Source organism: Lissotriton vulgaris, chromosome 12 (assembly GCF_964263255.1).
Source record: "Lissotriton vulgaris chromosome 12, aLisVul1.2, whole genome shotgun sequence".
Classification (NCBI taxonomy): domain Eukaryota; kingdom Metazoa; phylum Chordata; class Amphibia; order Caudata; family Salamandridae; genus Lissotriton; species Lissotriton vulgaris.
In genome coordinates this window covers 132,921,333-132,936,210 of record NC_141700.1, presented here as the reverse complement: position 1 = coordinate 132,936,210, position 14,878 = coordinate 132,921,333, and the positions used below count along the sequence as shown (strand labels likewise).

General features: G+C 42.1%; 1 protein-coding gene across 4 annotated transcripts in view; it reads right to left on the bottom strand.

The window, feature by feature from the left end:
- The window catches only part of LOC147673643 (protein S100-A16-like), a 126,582-nt gene that overhangs the window by 54,579 nt on the left and 57,125 nt on the right, over positions 1–14,878 (bottom strand). For 3 of the 4 annotated variants that reach the window (XM_086947581.1, XM_086947580.1, XM_086947583.1), the window contains exon 2: positions 356–513. In XM_086947581.1, coding sequence (XP_086803707.1) covers positions 356–493 — 138 coding nt within the window. In that variant the 5' untranslated portion in view covers positions 494–513. The remainder of the gene's footprint in view (positions 1–355; positions 514–14,878) is intronic. The other variant, XM_086947582.1, reaches the window with a different exon arrangement.

Sequence of the window (14,878 nt, the reverse complement as noted above, 5' to 3'; positions counted from 1 at the left end):
ACGCACTTTGTGGAAGACTGAAAATGGCCCCCGTGATCTTCCAAAATACTGATTTTCAGTGTTTGTTGGATGTATCTAATATGCAAAATGTGAATAGAAATTATGCTGCTGTTAATTTAATTTTTTCCTATTCTGTACTCTGAAGCCAAATGAAGGTTTAATTTAGACATTGATCAAGCACAGTATACATGAATAGGCAACACCCTTAGTTACACTGGCCAGCCTATTACAAATGTTCCATGGTAGTGCTACTTGGACAACAGCCGGTGTTGAGATTCCCCAACCTTTTCATCCAATTTAAAGCACTACTCAACATATAGCATGCTGCATTGAAAGAGGGGCGGCTTTCACTCACTGTAAGGATGTGGTTCAGCTCCGTGCTAACCATCTTCTGAAACTCCTTCCTGTTCATTCTCCTCTTCCCGGCATACTGGTAGAAAGTCTTCACCAGGACACCGATGCAGAACTCTGGGTCAATGTCATTCGACGCCATGACTGCACAGCACCCCTAGACTAATCAAAACAAATAGAAGTATAAAGTCAGGAGGGAAGCTCCAAAATGAAAATAAGCCATCTAACACGCGTTGTAATCGTGCACATCTACATGCACTTAGAAAACTCTTAGAATTACTAACACGGTTTACAAATAATTTAGTGTAGGCATTGGATCAACATGCACCTCAGGGCATTGTAAGCCATTAGTTGAAACAATATCCCAAAACCTCAGGGAAACCCATTTTCGGTCTTCAGCAAAGCCCCCAATGTAGAATATTAGGTTGAAGCATTTATTTCCTGACTCAATCCCAGAGAGGCTCAATTCTCCTGATTTCATTGTAGGAAGAAAGACCCCTATGCATTGCTAAAAAAAAAGTACTTTCTTTTCTGAGATGAGGAACTGTGCTCCATTGCTTAGAGTCCAATGTTAGCATATCAGGATTCAGCAAAGTATATATGCATGTATATGGGAATTTTCTGTAGTGCGAACCGAGCCAAAAGGCAGTGGGACGCGTTACCTGGTCAGTGACATGTATAAAAACAATGAGTAATAGGAGAGGACACTAGGATGTGGACAGGTAATGCACTGTGATGTAGTGTTCCATAAAGAGGAGAGCCTTCAATTCTTTCCTAAATTGGAGCGGTGTTGGGACGGTCATGATGAATATGGGGGATGTAGTTGCATATCCAGCCTGCACAAAACGAGAAGGCCTGGTGCCTTGGATGTTTTTCATTTTTACAATTCTTAGTCTGCAGTCTGATGGTGTCCTGGCTGCAAACTGCCGAGGACCACCAGAGATGGTGAGATATTCTGAGAAGTAAGCTGGGATGCTTGACGTGTTGACTTGGTAAATTATGCAGCTGGCTTTGAAGATGGTGCAGGCTGGCAAGGGAGACCAATTGAGTTGCATCAAGATGGGGTAATATGATCATATTTCTTGTGTCCCTTGAAGAGTTGTGCTGCTGTGTGTAGGATGCCCCTAAGTGAGGAGCCTGGGATGCCATGGTGTAGGGCATTACGACCAGCCAGATCCAAGAGTATGAGGAATTAACAGATTCCTGAAATCACGTTCTGGAAAAAATGGTTTGAATTTAGAAGCGAGAGCCGGTACCAGGTAGCCTTTGTTTTTTGGCAGAGTGTTTAACAAGGATGAGTTTGGTGTCCAGGATGAATCCAAGTGACTTGGCATTTGGTGAAAGTTGCGGTTTGAAGTTGTCACGGTTCAGGTCACTGAGATGTGTTTGTACTAGATCTGTGTTGTTCTTAGCAAATAACGGAAATTCTGCCATGGTTTGGTTGAGCTTCAGGTAGATGTTGAACATCTAGGCTCGGATGATGTGCCAGCAGTGTTTGAGGAGTTGGATCGCCGAAGCAGAGGAGATTTTCAAGTCTGTGGTACATCATTCGCATATTGGAGAATCGTGATGAGGTATTGCACCAAGTGGCTTCAAGTAAAGGTTGAAGATGACGGTAGGCAGGATAGAACCCTGGTGGAATCCACAGGTGATAGGGATCTGGAGGTCCACATGTGAGCAAATTGGTGGAGGTAGGAAGGGTAGGAGGACCATTGAGGGACACTGTCAGTGTATACCATTCGAGACTCAAGGGTGCGTACAGGGGTGGGGATGGTCAACTTGTGTCTACAGGCAGCAGTGAGGTCCAGCAATATCAGGGTAAGGGGGTCATCTTCATCCATGATTAAGAGGGCACTGTTTTCTACGTGTACAGTAGCGGTCTCCATGCTGCTTGATAAGACGCCAGACTCGTATTCACATCTTAGATGGTTAGCATTGATGTGATCTTGAAGTTGAGCATGGACTGTTTAGCAATGATCTTGCAGATGAACGGTAGGTGAGTGAATCACCTGTAGTTAGCGAGGTCATCAGGGTCTAGTGAAGGTTTCTTTAGGAGTAGAAGGGTATGGTCTGACTTGAGCACTTCTGGGAAGATGCAAAAAGTGAGGATGCACTGACAATGATAAGTAGGGATAAAAGAGCATCCCTAGAGAGAGCTTTGAAGAAGCACAAGGGTAAAACCTCATCTTCCTAGGAAGTGGCTTAGAGGGAGTTGAGTATGTAAGTGAGATCTGACAGCGATAAGGTTTAAAAGACAGAACATTTCAGGATTGTATGGAAAAGGGATGGGTATAAGATGAATCCAGCTTAGTATCGTTGATATGCTGTCAGATCTTCTGCATTCTTTCAGTAAAGAGTAGGTTGAAGTCATACTTTTCAGTGGAGTAAGAATCTGTGGGTCTGGCAAAGGTTTTATGCAGTGCTTGATTGTCTCAAGCAGCGTTCTGCTTCTGTTAGTTGCTTCATTGATTGTGTTAGTATAGGTTTTTTTTTTGCTGATGTGATAGGCTGTCAACGTGTTGCACAGAGGGAATTCAGTAGCAGGGGGTACTCTGGAGTTCTGTTTTTCTTCCATTTGCTTTCCAATTGGCGAATGGATTGTTCATCGTCAGCAAGTTCTTTAAAATATCAAGATGGTGAATCCATATGCCTGTTGTGATTGGGGTGCGATGTTCACATTGTTTTTTGAAAAGTGATTTTATTTGTTTAGAATGGTGTTGACATCGGATGTGGAGATGATACAGTGAAAGATGACTTCAAGTATTAGGATGTCTATGGAGAAGTCTTTGAAGGGTTTGATGGTTTGGTTTTCTCTTTTGTATTCACCTTGGTGTATTGGTAGTAAGGCAAGCAGTGTGTTAGGGATGGTAAAATGGTCAGTCCAGTCAAACTGTGCAATCTTCATTGCTCTTTGTTCAATGTTTCAATCTCAAAGAATGAATGGGTGTTAACTGGTCGAAAAGAGAACAAACGTATTATAGAAAATTGATAGAGGATGGGTTAAACCAAAGAATATAATAATTGAATGCACATCTTCCAGTAAGGATATCCTGATGTATACAGTCCAGAGAATGTCAAGGGAAGAATGAGAGTGCTCTCAGCTGCAAGAATATTGAGCCAGCTGGTGAACTGATGCAGATCCAATAATGTGAAAGAAATAGTTGGTACTTAGTATTATAACGAAGGCAACCGAAGACAATAAACAATAAAAGATTAAGCAGTGACAGGCCATTTATGGGTGGTTTTGTTACATAAAAACACACTCAAACAGGCAAGCATAGGCATCACATCACATCACATGCATACCCAAAGATATACCACAAATAGTCATGTTCGTGCACATGTAGGCAACACACTAGGGTGCTACTACTGTATGGTTGATATAGCTCTAATTTCCTAAGAGGCAGCTTTTACGATTGTATATCCAGGATACTCATACTAGATACTACTCATACCTCATGCCAGGTATTGCTACCATAACACCGGAATCTCTCACTTTGCACCAGATATTTACATCATTTGCTTAGGCATTTTCACTGCATGCCAAAGCTCCTATATGTGCTGTTGGGGTTCTACAGAAGCAGGCATATCAGTGGCTCGGCAGTATGTGGCTTAATATACAGAGTTTTGCTGGAAATGTTTCGCTTTTCTTTACGGAATCATATAAAAGAAAAATATACCGAGAATTATATATAAAAAGATATACATCAGTAAGTCAACGTCTTTTGCAAAACATCTAAAGATACATCTGGGTGTGCATGGCTTTGAAGGCACACAAGTAATATCAGCGATTCTGGTGTTAGTGGTTCTACTGCACAAGCACGTCAATGGTTACAAAGGCATTGACAGGGGCCCTACAAATGCACATATTCATACAAAAAATTCTGTCCATGGCCCTTTGTACCAATGAAGTTCAACCATTACTTCACCTTGCTACTGTCTCCGCAATAGTGTTAATAAGTAAATAGCAATTACTCTGACAACATGTTTACTTTGCGTACATTTACTGAGTTAAATAGTCAATTTGCCCAAGCATCAGGAAAATTACTTTGAAGTCTAATTGAGTATAAAGTTATGTGCCGCAGTAGTTAAATAAGGCAGATCCACTATACGGATATGGTTTTAATGAATATACTTATCCTAAATACTTCTTAATAAGCCACAACCCGTATAAGGATGGGGTAAGTACTCTTTCTGAATGTAAGGGAGAATTTGCTTATATTATTGTCAAAACATAACATCACACACAAAGGAAACACATTTGAATGTATAAATGTTTCTGTGTTTTGAAAAACACAAAATCTAGTTACATTATATACATATATGGTTGCTCCAAAGAGATACGTGAAGGGGTGATTGTGTCACCCCACTGTTATGTAATGGTAATTTAGTATAACAGCAAAAGACAATAAATTAGTATTTAGTGATGACAACGTGCCCTTGTTTAACTTATGGTAAGTGTTAACAGTAAGTACCTGAAATTATTAGTAAACTAAAATTAACGAAGGGATGAATTAAATGTCAGAGTAAATTTGCTGAATTAGATTTTGCTTTAAAATATATCAATAACATGTATACTTATGGTGAGAATTAGCGTTAACATAAATAAATATATTATCAATGATTTTAATAAAGGCAAGTTAGGATACGGTAAAGGACATTGCATTGTTACAGACAGAAAGTCAAGCAAAGTGGTCCTTTGAATAAACATTTTTAGAATACATATCATGAACAACACTAAGAAAGCTATACTGAGAACGGACAACCATTCTAAAAACAAGGATCCGCAACTCCAACTTGGCATCCATCTGTCTCAACCCCAAAATGAAAAGTGATGGACACTCAGTTGTGTGGACTGACTGGTCGAAGAAAGGAATCAATCTGTCCAGACCGCTCCAATCCCCTACTCCGATTTGCAAGAGCGTTACCAGTTGGAAAACCTTGATTTCTACATATTTCTAAAACTTAAGGTTCAGTTATCTAAACACTCAGTTCTAAATGAAGAACCATCACTACCTGACCTCGTTACTAGCTTATGTAAAGCTGGCCAAGTGGTTTCCAAAGTATACAAGCTACTCCTGCAAAATCAACTAAACTTCATTCACAAAATGAACAAAAATGAGCAGCAAAACCACGCAAACGCAACATAAAATTTGAGTGGAAGAATATTTACAAATCCCTTTCACAAATTAAGTATCACTAACTAAGGGGCTGATTAGGATGGAGGATTTTCCGCATCCTCCGGGCCGGCGGAAGCCACCGCCGGCCCAGAGGATGCGGAAAATCCTCTGCGGACCCACCAAGACCCACCGCCACATTAGGATGGCTGATGGGTCCTGGTTTCCGTCCGCAGCTTTTCCGCCGCGGTTGGCTTACAACCGCGGTGGAAAAGCACTAATATGGTGACGGTGTCTCTCACACACCGTCAGTCAGATTAGGATGTGCTCGGAAACATGCTTTTCCGCGGCGGCTTTTCCGCCGTGGAAAAGCATGTGTAACTTCACTGCGGGGGCCCGTTGCGGGCCCCCTAGGTGAAGGGGGGGTGCACACGGGGGGTACCTATGGTACCGCCCTGCACATTTGTATGCAGTAAGCGGCAGGCACCGCGCGGTGCCTGCCACTTTCTACATACAAATGCAGTGCGTGCTTTTTTAACATTGCTGCGGGTGCAGCTTGAAGCTCCACCCGCGCAATGTTAAAAATAGAGGATGTGACCGCCACCCTGGCGGTCACATCCTAATCGCACAGAGGGAACGCCGCAGCCCATGCGGACGTTCCCTCCTACTCAGGGGTCGCGGACGGACTTAAGTCCATCCGCGATCCAAATGACCCCCTAAATGTATTCTCATTCACAGATCCTTCTGGATCCCTGAAAAACTATATAAACATAATCTATGCCCAGATCCTAACTTGTGGGATTGCGAGATCACAAAGTTGACCTTGTTCATAAGCTCTTTTACTGTTCCACACTGCAAAAATACTGGGGTAGCATTTTTAAGATTATAAAATGTACCTTGGGCACTACCCCCTCTCATGAATACTCTTATGTATTATTAGGCAACTGGATCCACAAATAGCAAGGGAAGCTGGCAAGTTTCTTCTAGACTTGAAGCTATCGCTAGCTTGTAAACTAATTCTCTCTAATTGGAATAACTCCGGCATTGAATCCTTTCATATGTGGGGAGAGTGGCTTGCATTTCTTAGAGGAGCAGACAATGCTGCATTGCAAATTACTCCCAGGCGAACTCCCACCAGGCCTATGTGGGGTTCATTCGACTATGCTACCGTATTGTTCATACCATCTCAGACAGACAGCGCTCCCACTATGAACTGAAGCAGAAAGATGCACTATGTACTCCGCCTTAACTATTTGTTCTTAACCACCAATAATGCAACCCATAAGGAACAAACAATCAGCTCACTGGAAATCACTCCCTCACAAAGACCATCAGTTGTTCACTGTATTTTCAACTGTGCATATACAAGATGCAACTACTGCACAGTCTTCTCTCCTCCCCATATCTTGTTTTGCTCTTATACCTGCTCAACTTGTGCTTGTTAATGTATTATGACACTACTGATGATTTTGTGGCATGGCACAATTGGTTTCTTTTTTACTTGCTTTACCATACTCTTAGTTTGTTTTTGCAAAAAACTAATAAAGATTATGGCCACATTTATCAAAGTATTTTGCATTTGGAAACTGCAAATAAAATGTGCCAGTTTCCGAATGCAAAATGGCCTTTCTGAATGTATGAAAGGCTTTGGCAATTTAGGTAATCATATTGTTTAGCGATTACCTAAACTGTTGTAGCGGGAATTCCGTTCTCCTACAGAACTGTGCATAGAGACCTGGAACCTCGGTGAATTAGGATGGCCCAAAACTCACCTCAGTACCCAAAATCCCCTTACCGAGCTAGCTACAGTGTCTCATTGGTCATAACAAACTCCCAATGCTTAGACAAACCAGAACATGAACTTAGATTACCTCAGGTATCGTGGAACACATGATATTTGTGGGGTATTTATAGAGCGCAGCGTTCGCTCCGAAGGGAACATCTTGGCGCTTAAGATCCTGTGAAAACCAGTCCAAGAGGATTAAATAGCTGCTTTGGAGTAATCGTCGGGGAGAGTGAAAATCCAGGTTTTAAGAAGCTTTCTAAAAGGTTTTTCCTGGGTTAGTTGTCTGAGGGTTTTAGGCAGTTTATTCCAGGCTTTGGTGGCAAGGAAACAGAGGGTTTTCCCACCTTTAGTTTTCAAATTGTATTTAGAGGAAAGGATGAGATTGTCATGGGTAGAGCGAAGATGGCGACTAGGGGTGTAGTGGGGAAAACGCCTGGTAAGGTATTTAGGGCCTGTTTTGTTGTAGGCCCGGAAGGCTATGATCAGAATTTTAAAGAGAATTCTTTTGTGAAGGGGTAGCCAGTGGAGGGATCGAAGCGCTGCAGTGATGGAAGATCTGCGGGGCAATCCAAGGACTAAACGCGCGGCTGTATGTAGTACGCTCTGTAGTTTCAGAATCGTATTGTACATGAACACTCTTTCGTTATATAATCATTGCAAACCAGAACATGGAGTAAATGAGGACAGGCGCATGTTTGAAATAATTATTTACTAATGCATGGTTCTCAAACGCAGTATCTTGTACAATACTAGCAAACATATTATAAGCCACAAAGTTATCAGCATAGTTATTAGTCCATAAAAGGCGAATGGTGACAGCATACTAAGATGCTGAAATGAATAGGAATTAACAACACCTAATTCACACCCTCCCTATTTAGCATAGTATTTTATATCTATGAAGGTCTCATTTGGGTTTTAGCAGGGCGGGCCCATACCTCAAAATCTCAGTGGCAGAGGATCACATCATCTTCCACCAGCTCTCTGCATGCGAAGCACCATCAAGTGTCCTACGTGTGTGTTCAGCACAACAATATAAAACCCGCCTAGAGCTAGATTTTGGCAGCAGCATGTGGGTTATGTCTATGGAAGTGCGAAGATCAGACCTGCCAACAACATCGTGTCGAGTTATCCTTGCAGCCTTCAGCACTCACTGTGCAGACAGTGTACCGAGCAAAACTGATATCAGAGCAATAACATATTATTTCTCAAGTAAATCACGAAGCTCTTCTGGGTTGAAAGCTAAAACAACAATTATGTGTTGTGTACAAAAAGAGGCAGAAAGGTAAAATGGCGTTTAAACATTTAATAAGCTCATGCTAACTTAACACAGTATATAGAAAAGAAGTAGCTATATGACACTGTGAATGCAAATAGGGAATTGCAATTTAGTAAAAGCTATTACAAACCCTGAAAAATGCACAAAACTGCATTTTTCAAAGTGCCTTGTAGCGATGTGTGCCTTACATGTGCTACTTTGATTTTTATGGGGCTCTTCAAGGGGCCTTAGGGCCCAGGGCACCCTTGTCTTTGCATTACCTAGTTTGCTAGTACCAATTAGGTAATGCAAGACCATTCGCAACGCCGGCGTTGGGAAAGCGGGAGCATGGATGCCAGATTATAGAGTATCGGCACATGATTATGACTTATATAGAGAACTAGCTTACCCGTAGCGCGTTGCTGCAATCTCAGAAGAAATGACATTTAAGGAAACTTGTTATGATAACATTCAATTTACATTGTGTAATTTTTATTGAAACGTATTCATTTTAATATGGAAAACATTTTAAAGTGTTGTTTTAATTCTGTTTATTTATTTGAGTGCTTTAGGATACACAGTATTTTTTGTTTTTCAGTCTGGTGCGTACACACATAAATAAGAAGGTTTTCGGACGTGTGAGCTGGCCGCATACAGTTGTCCATGTGAGAAGCACGGATTCTCCAAATCTAGTCCACACACTTGCAGCGATTGTCCTTGTGCTTTGTTGATGATCATTGCAAAAGCGAGTCGCACCCTAAACTGTAAACGTTCAGTATTGGAAAGATTATGAGGGCCCTGGTGGGCCGGGGGACCGATATTTAACATTTTTTTTGCCAGAAACCTTTGCGGGAGTGTACTCAACAACTTCCCAAAGTTTCATGGCGATCGGATGAATGGTGTAGTAATGCATAAAGGACAAACAGACATACTTTCGTTTTTATATATATAGATTGATCCTGACCCATCGCTAAATATACTTTAGTAGTGCAAAGTTAAACCCAACACCACCAGGACAGTGGTAACCTTTGCTGTTGCTACTTAACCACACGCGCTAGCGCAATTTTGCTCCTACGCTGAGATTTTCAAAACCGCATGTTACGTGACGAGCTGGGCTCGTCATCAGCGTGCGAGCGGGCTACACCATGACGAGCCCAGCTCGTCATCAGCATCGAAGGGGTTAAGTAACGCATACATCAATAATGAGCAACCACTCGGCAGGAAGATGCTGAGCACCAGTCAAGAGGAAGGAAGACTTACTGATACCATCCTGACGAGGTGTACTTGTAGCTGCATTGCAATATTATTATTATATAGTGACATATAAAGAAGACTTAAAGAGAAGCCATCACACATCCAGGTTAGAGACATTACATGTCTCATATTACTCGAGGACAGTGTTACCTAGACACCTACGAGTAATCACTGTGACTGAGTCCTGACGAAGGCCTAGCTGAAACGCGTTGTTTGTCAACATGCCGCCCGTCTCTGTGCATTAAGTTTCTTGTGATTTATGTGTTTTAATATACACTTCTTTTGACTAAAGTTGAAAAAGAAAAAATTATGTGTGTACAATTGATTTAAAATGCTGACAATCCTGCTACTTGAAATATAGTTATGAAAAGATATGAAATGCACCAACTGTAAAACGAAGATAATACATGTGGCTCATAAATGAGTATTAAGACTGTAAATATATATATATTTTTTTAAATCTAAAGAGAGATAAGAATATTAATAAGAAAATAATAAACTGTTTATATTTTTTCTTGGTTAGCATTTGTGTCTTTAATGCATGTGTAATCAATTTAGTCTAGCGTTGACATGCCATCCGAATGTAAAATACACTGTGCCCGGTGTCTCCGCTTTCCAAAGTAAAATTCTATTTTCATACAAAAAGAAGAAAATTGCATACCTACGGAATTTCTCTATGTGATAAGGTCTCTTAAATGTCAACTAACCCGCCTAAAAAAAATATCCAAAGGTTTGTAGAACGCTCCCTTACGGCTGTGCGCGTACGAATAGTAGTACATTTATTAGAATGGGCCATAGCATCAGCCAAGCTGTTTTGGAATCGTATTTACAATACATTCTTGTGGTATACCAAGATGCGCCGGCCTTCTCACCTTTGAGGTCCTAGGCCTGGTATTCACTTTGGCACTCGCAGGCGAACAAGTTGGAGCCCAGTTAGCTAAGAAGAGAAGATTCTGCAGTACATCCCTTCTTCACGGTCCTTTCCACCATTTTCTCAGCAGAACGGGGTTCACCTGCCCCAGGTCGTGTTATCTGGGGTTTCCCTCTTGATCATGTGACTCTTTCGCTTGCCTATGTGAGAACGTGTACAAAAATAATGCAATGTCCAGGCGGGTTAGCATTATGTACTCAATAACTTTGTGAGGGTGAAGTTACGTAGGTGGATTTCCTGGTAATACTTTCCATGCTTTCAGTTATTAAACATATTCCAGACTTTGAGGAGGCTGAGAGAGTGATATTTATTAAAACACGACAACGCGTTGCTTTACAGAACGCTTAGCAACAGACCAAACTGGGTAAATGCAACATGCTCTCATTAACATTAGTTTTTTGCAGTTTGAGTAATTGCCAGGAAGGCATGAGTTGATACTTTAAAAAAGCCCCAATGAAAAACATAATACCACTTTCCAAGTCACATCATCAAAACAGCACCAGCAAAGCTCTTTCATTCCATGTGCACACCAATTGTACAACTTAACTTATTCAGACCAACCTCATAGCATCAAGACAGCTGAGGGATGGCTTCTCATCCACAGCATTAATACCACATCAGCAGATCTCTCAGGGGCGCATTTACACATTTTTTTCAGCATCTCCACAGCGAGCATCTTTCACTCACACTGAGGATGAACTTTTAACAAAAGGGCTTCTTTCACTCACATAACGTGTATTTGTAAAGCGCACGTTCACCCCATGCCTCTTGGCCGTTAATAACAGAGCTGAGTGGTACTCATGTTATCGACCTCAGAAGGATGAACGACTGAATGGTCACGCCAAGATTTGAACCTGTGACGATGAGGTCGAACGCAGGCCCCTACAGTGGGCGCATTAGTCCACTGAGCCACACGCCCCGGCTCATAGCATCTGCCTAGTACTGGAATACCTCAAACACACATCCCATCTGCACAGCTTCTCAGATAGAAATGCCTTCTCCTAACCTCCACACACCCAGGAGGTTGCAGAAATGGCGCAATGGGCCCTAATGTGAATGAGATTAAATGAAATGAAATAAAAACAGCATTTGTTACGCGCAAAGCTACCCAGGGGCATCCCAGCGCTATGGCAATAACCGAGACGGACATCGCAGCACACTCAAGGGAAAAGCCTAGTCTTCAGTAAAGGCCTCCAAGCAAGAGCGGCGATGGAGCCCATGCCGGCCATAATGAGGTGGAGCTGCCACCTCACATGGGCCACTGTGTCCCTGCATTTACAACATCAACATTAGCTAAGGCCTTACCAGGATGCTTATCCAAATAGCCCTAATCTTTATTTAATACTTGTGTTAGTCCACTGAAAAGTATCATCATCACCTTGACACTCAGGTTCTCTCTCCTCCACTCTCAAACGAAGGTCTCTTCTCGCTTGAGACTCATTGCAGCTTACCACTAGTGTCTCCCCCTCTTCCACGCACAACACATCCCACTCCTCTAACTCACGTACCTTGTCCGTCTTTATTCTTCACTCATATTAACCCCTCTCCTCCTTTACCTATCTTCACGCTGTTCTTTAGGTCTCTCCGCTTCTTCTTTTTGCTCCTATCTCCATACATACTCACCCCTGGTTTAACTGTCTTCACACGGTCTGCAAATGATGACCCCTCTTTCCCTGCCCAGCACTGCACCTCTCTGATTGTGGACACATCTGTGTTTTTGTTCTTGAGGAATTCTCCTTGTATTCTAGTGGGTTGAGAACTTCTATTTTGTTCAATACCTCTGCCCCCCTCTCCATATAGTGCTTGGTTCCCTTTTCTTATTTCATCATTCGGTACGCTTTCTCTCTCAACCCATCTCTCTGCCCTCTCCTTCGCCTTTACGCTATTACTCAGTAGGCTTTATCTCTCCCCCTTTTCCCCTCTTACCATATCAGTTCCACCTTGTCTCTCACTCGAGACGTCTGTATACACTCCAACCATTCCTTGCACCCAGTGCATGATGCTCTATGATGTCATTACTAACCTAGGCACTGTTCTAACGCCTAGGAAACAATGACAAAGGAAGAGTCTAACAGCTAGATTCATCATAGTGCCGTTTTGCGAGTCCTTAATAGCGATTATTAAGGAATCGCTATTAAGGACTTGCAAAACGGGATTCATGTAGGAATCGCTAAATAAATTGAGATTCCTACACATTTCTTATTTACGATTAGCAAATTGCTAATCGCAAATAAGGATGCGATTTCAAGGGTGCCAGGGGTGTCCAAAGGACACCCTGTAGCACCCTTGAAATGTAATCTACATTGGTGTTGCGCACACACATGTCCAAAGGACATGTGTGTGTGTAACATGCAACTTAGAAAAATGCATTTAAACGCATTCTTCTAAGTTTTCGCTATTTACCAGGAGGTTTGACCTCGCGGTAAAAAGCGGCCCAAAATTGCGATTTCGCAATTTTAAAATGGTTCATGAATTACATTTAAGGAATCTCAAATAGAGATTCCTTAAATGCAATTCCTCGCAAACATGCGGATTCTTTATTAGCGAATTTTGCATTTGGGATGATAAATCCCAAATGCAAAAATTGCACTCGCAAAGGGCCAGATTCTCAGAATCTGGCCCTTTGCGAGCGCAATTAAGCTTAGTGAATTTGGCCGTAATTTCCCAGTAGTGCTACCATGTGAGCAGATCATAACAATTCCGCTCTCCCACTCCCAATTCCTCGCAAACATGCGGATTCTTTATTAGCGAATTTTGCATTTGGGATGATAAATCCCAAATGCAAAAATTGCACTCGCAAAGGGCCAGATTCTCAGAATCTGGCCCTTTGCGAGCGCAATTAAGCTTAGTGAATTTGGCTGTAATTTCCCAGTAGTGCTACCATGTGAGCAGATCATAACAATTCCGCTCTCCCACTCAGAGACCCTCCTTCTCTCCCACCCTGTCAACCTGTACCCTTCCTGTGGTATGGGTACTTGTTGTCTTATAGTAGGTATTCAGTATGTGATTGGAATGTACTACAATGGAATTATTACTACGTCAATGGTGATGTCATTAGGAATGCAATGGTGAAGCGGTTGGATCTGGTGGTGGCTGGACGTGTTTCTCCTCCGAACCAGTGGGCCCATTAATTGGCAATTAACTAAACTTCGTTTATTTTATAATTTTTTACATTATAGCTTCATTACAATGGTGACGAGTTACTAGTGCTGGCCCACTGTGTAGGAGTTACCTTTTAATTTATGTTGTTGCAGAGAGATGGAGAGGCGATCTAATAGCAGGATTTGTGTCGAAGTACTAGCTGACTAAGATTGTGGGGAGTGAGCAGTGGACAGCGAAGACTGTGATATTTTAAAACCTCAAGCATGATTTCACGTATATCTGCTGGCAATTCGAGTAAGGTACTGTGAGAGTCACGTTAGTGCTTACCGTTAAAGAGGTTGGAGATTGCACACTGCTGTGCCACTTGAGATCTCGTCCACTTGAGATCTCGTGCTGGATGGATGTCTGCACGTGCTCCCTTCAGGAGCTTGCCTTACGTGGCTGTGACAGGGTTTGATGACGCACTGTGACGTTGCGTGGCGCGCTACGTGGGGTGTAGAATCTGACTCCAAGCTCCACTGCCCATTGTTAAGAAATACTCCAAAATTCAGGACTTTGAAGAGTGTATTCAGGTTGTGAACATCGATGGAGCAAGTTTCCCTCAGTCCTTCTCCCAGTCACGGCTCACTCAACTGGCTAGATTGCCTGGGAGAACAACTGAAGGAATCAGAATGTAAACAATAGCATACTAAAGCATAACAATACTTGTGCAGCAGCGCAAGTTATACAATTCTTTAAAGAAACACAACACATCTTCCTCCTTAATACACAAAAAAGTATCTAAAGTGACATTGGCATCATCTACTGTTCCAGATGTCCCAACGCTAACACCAGTGTCAACCATGCTGCTCTTCGCAAAGGAAGAATCCACAGCGGGGTATTCACCTGTATCAACAGTTAGGGACTCTTCAGCAGGACGAACAACATCATTAGTACCATCTTGAACAATCACTCCAGAATTCCTGTTGTCAGTACGAATAAGGTCATCTTCAATAATAAAATACTGAGATGCTTTCCTTGACAACCCGGAGTTCACATTTCTTGTACAAATGAATGTCACTTTTAAGTACAGCAATGCG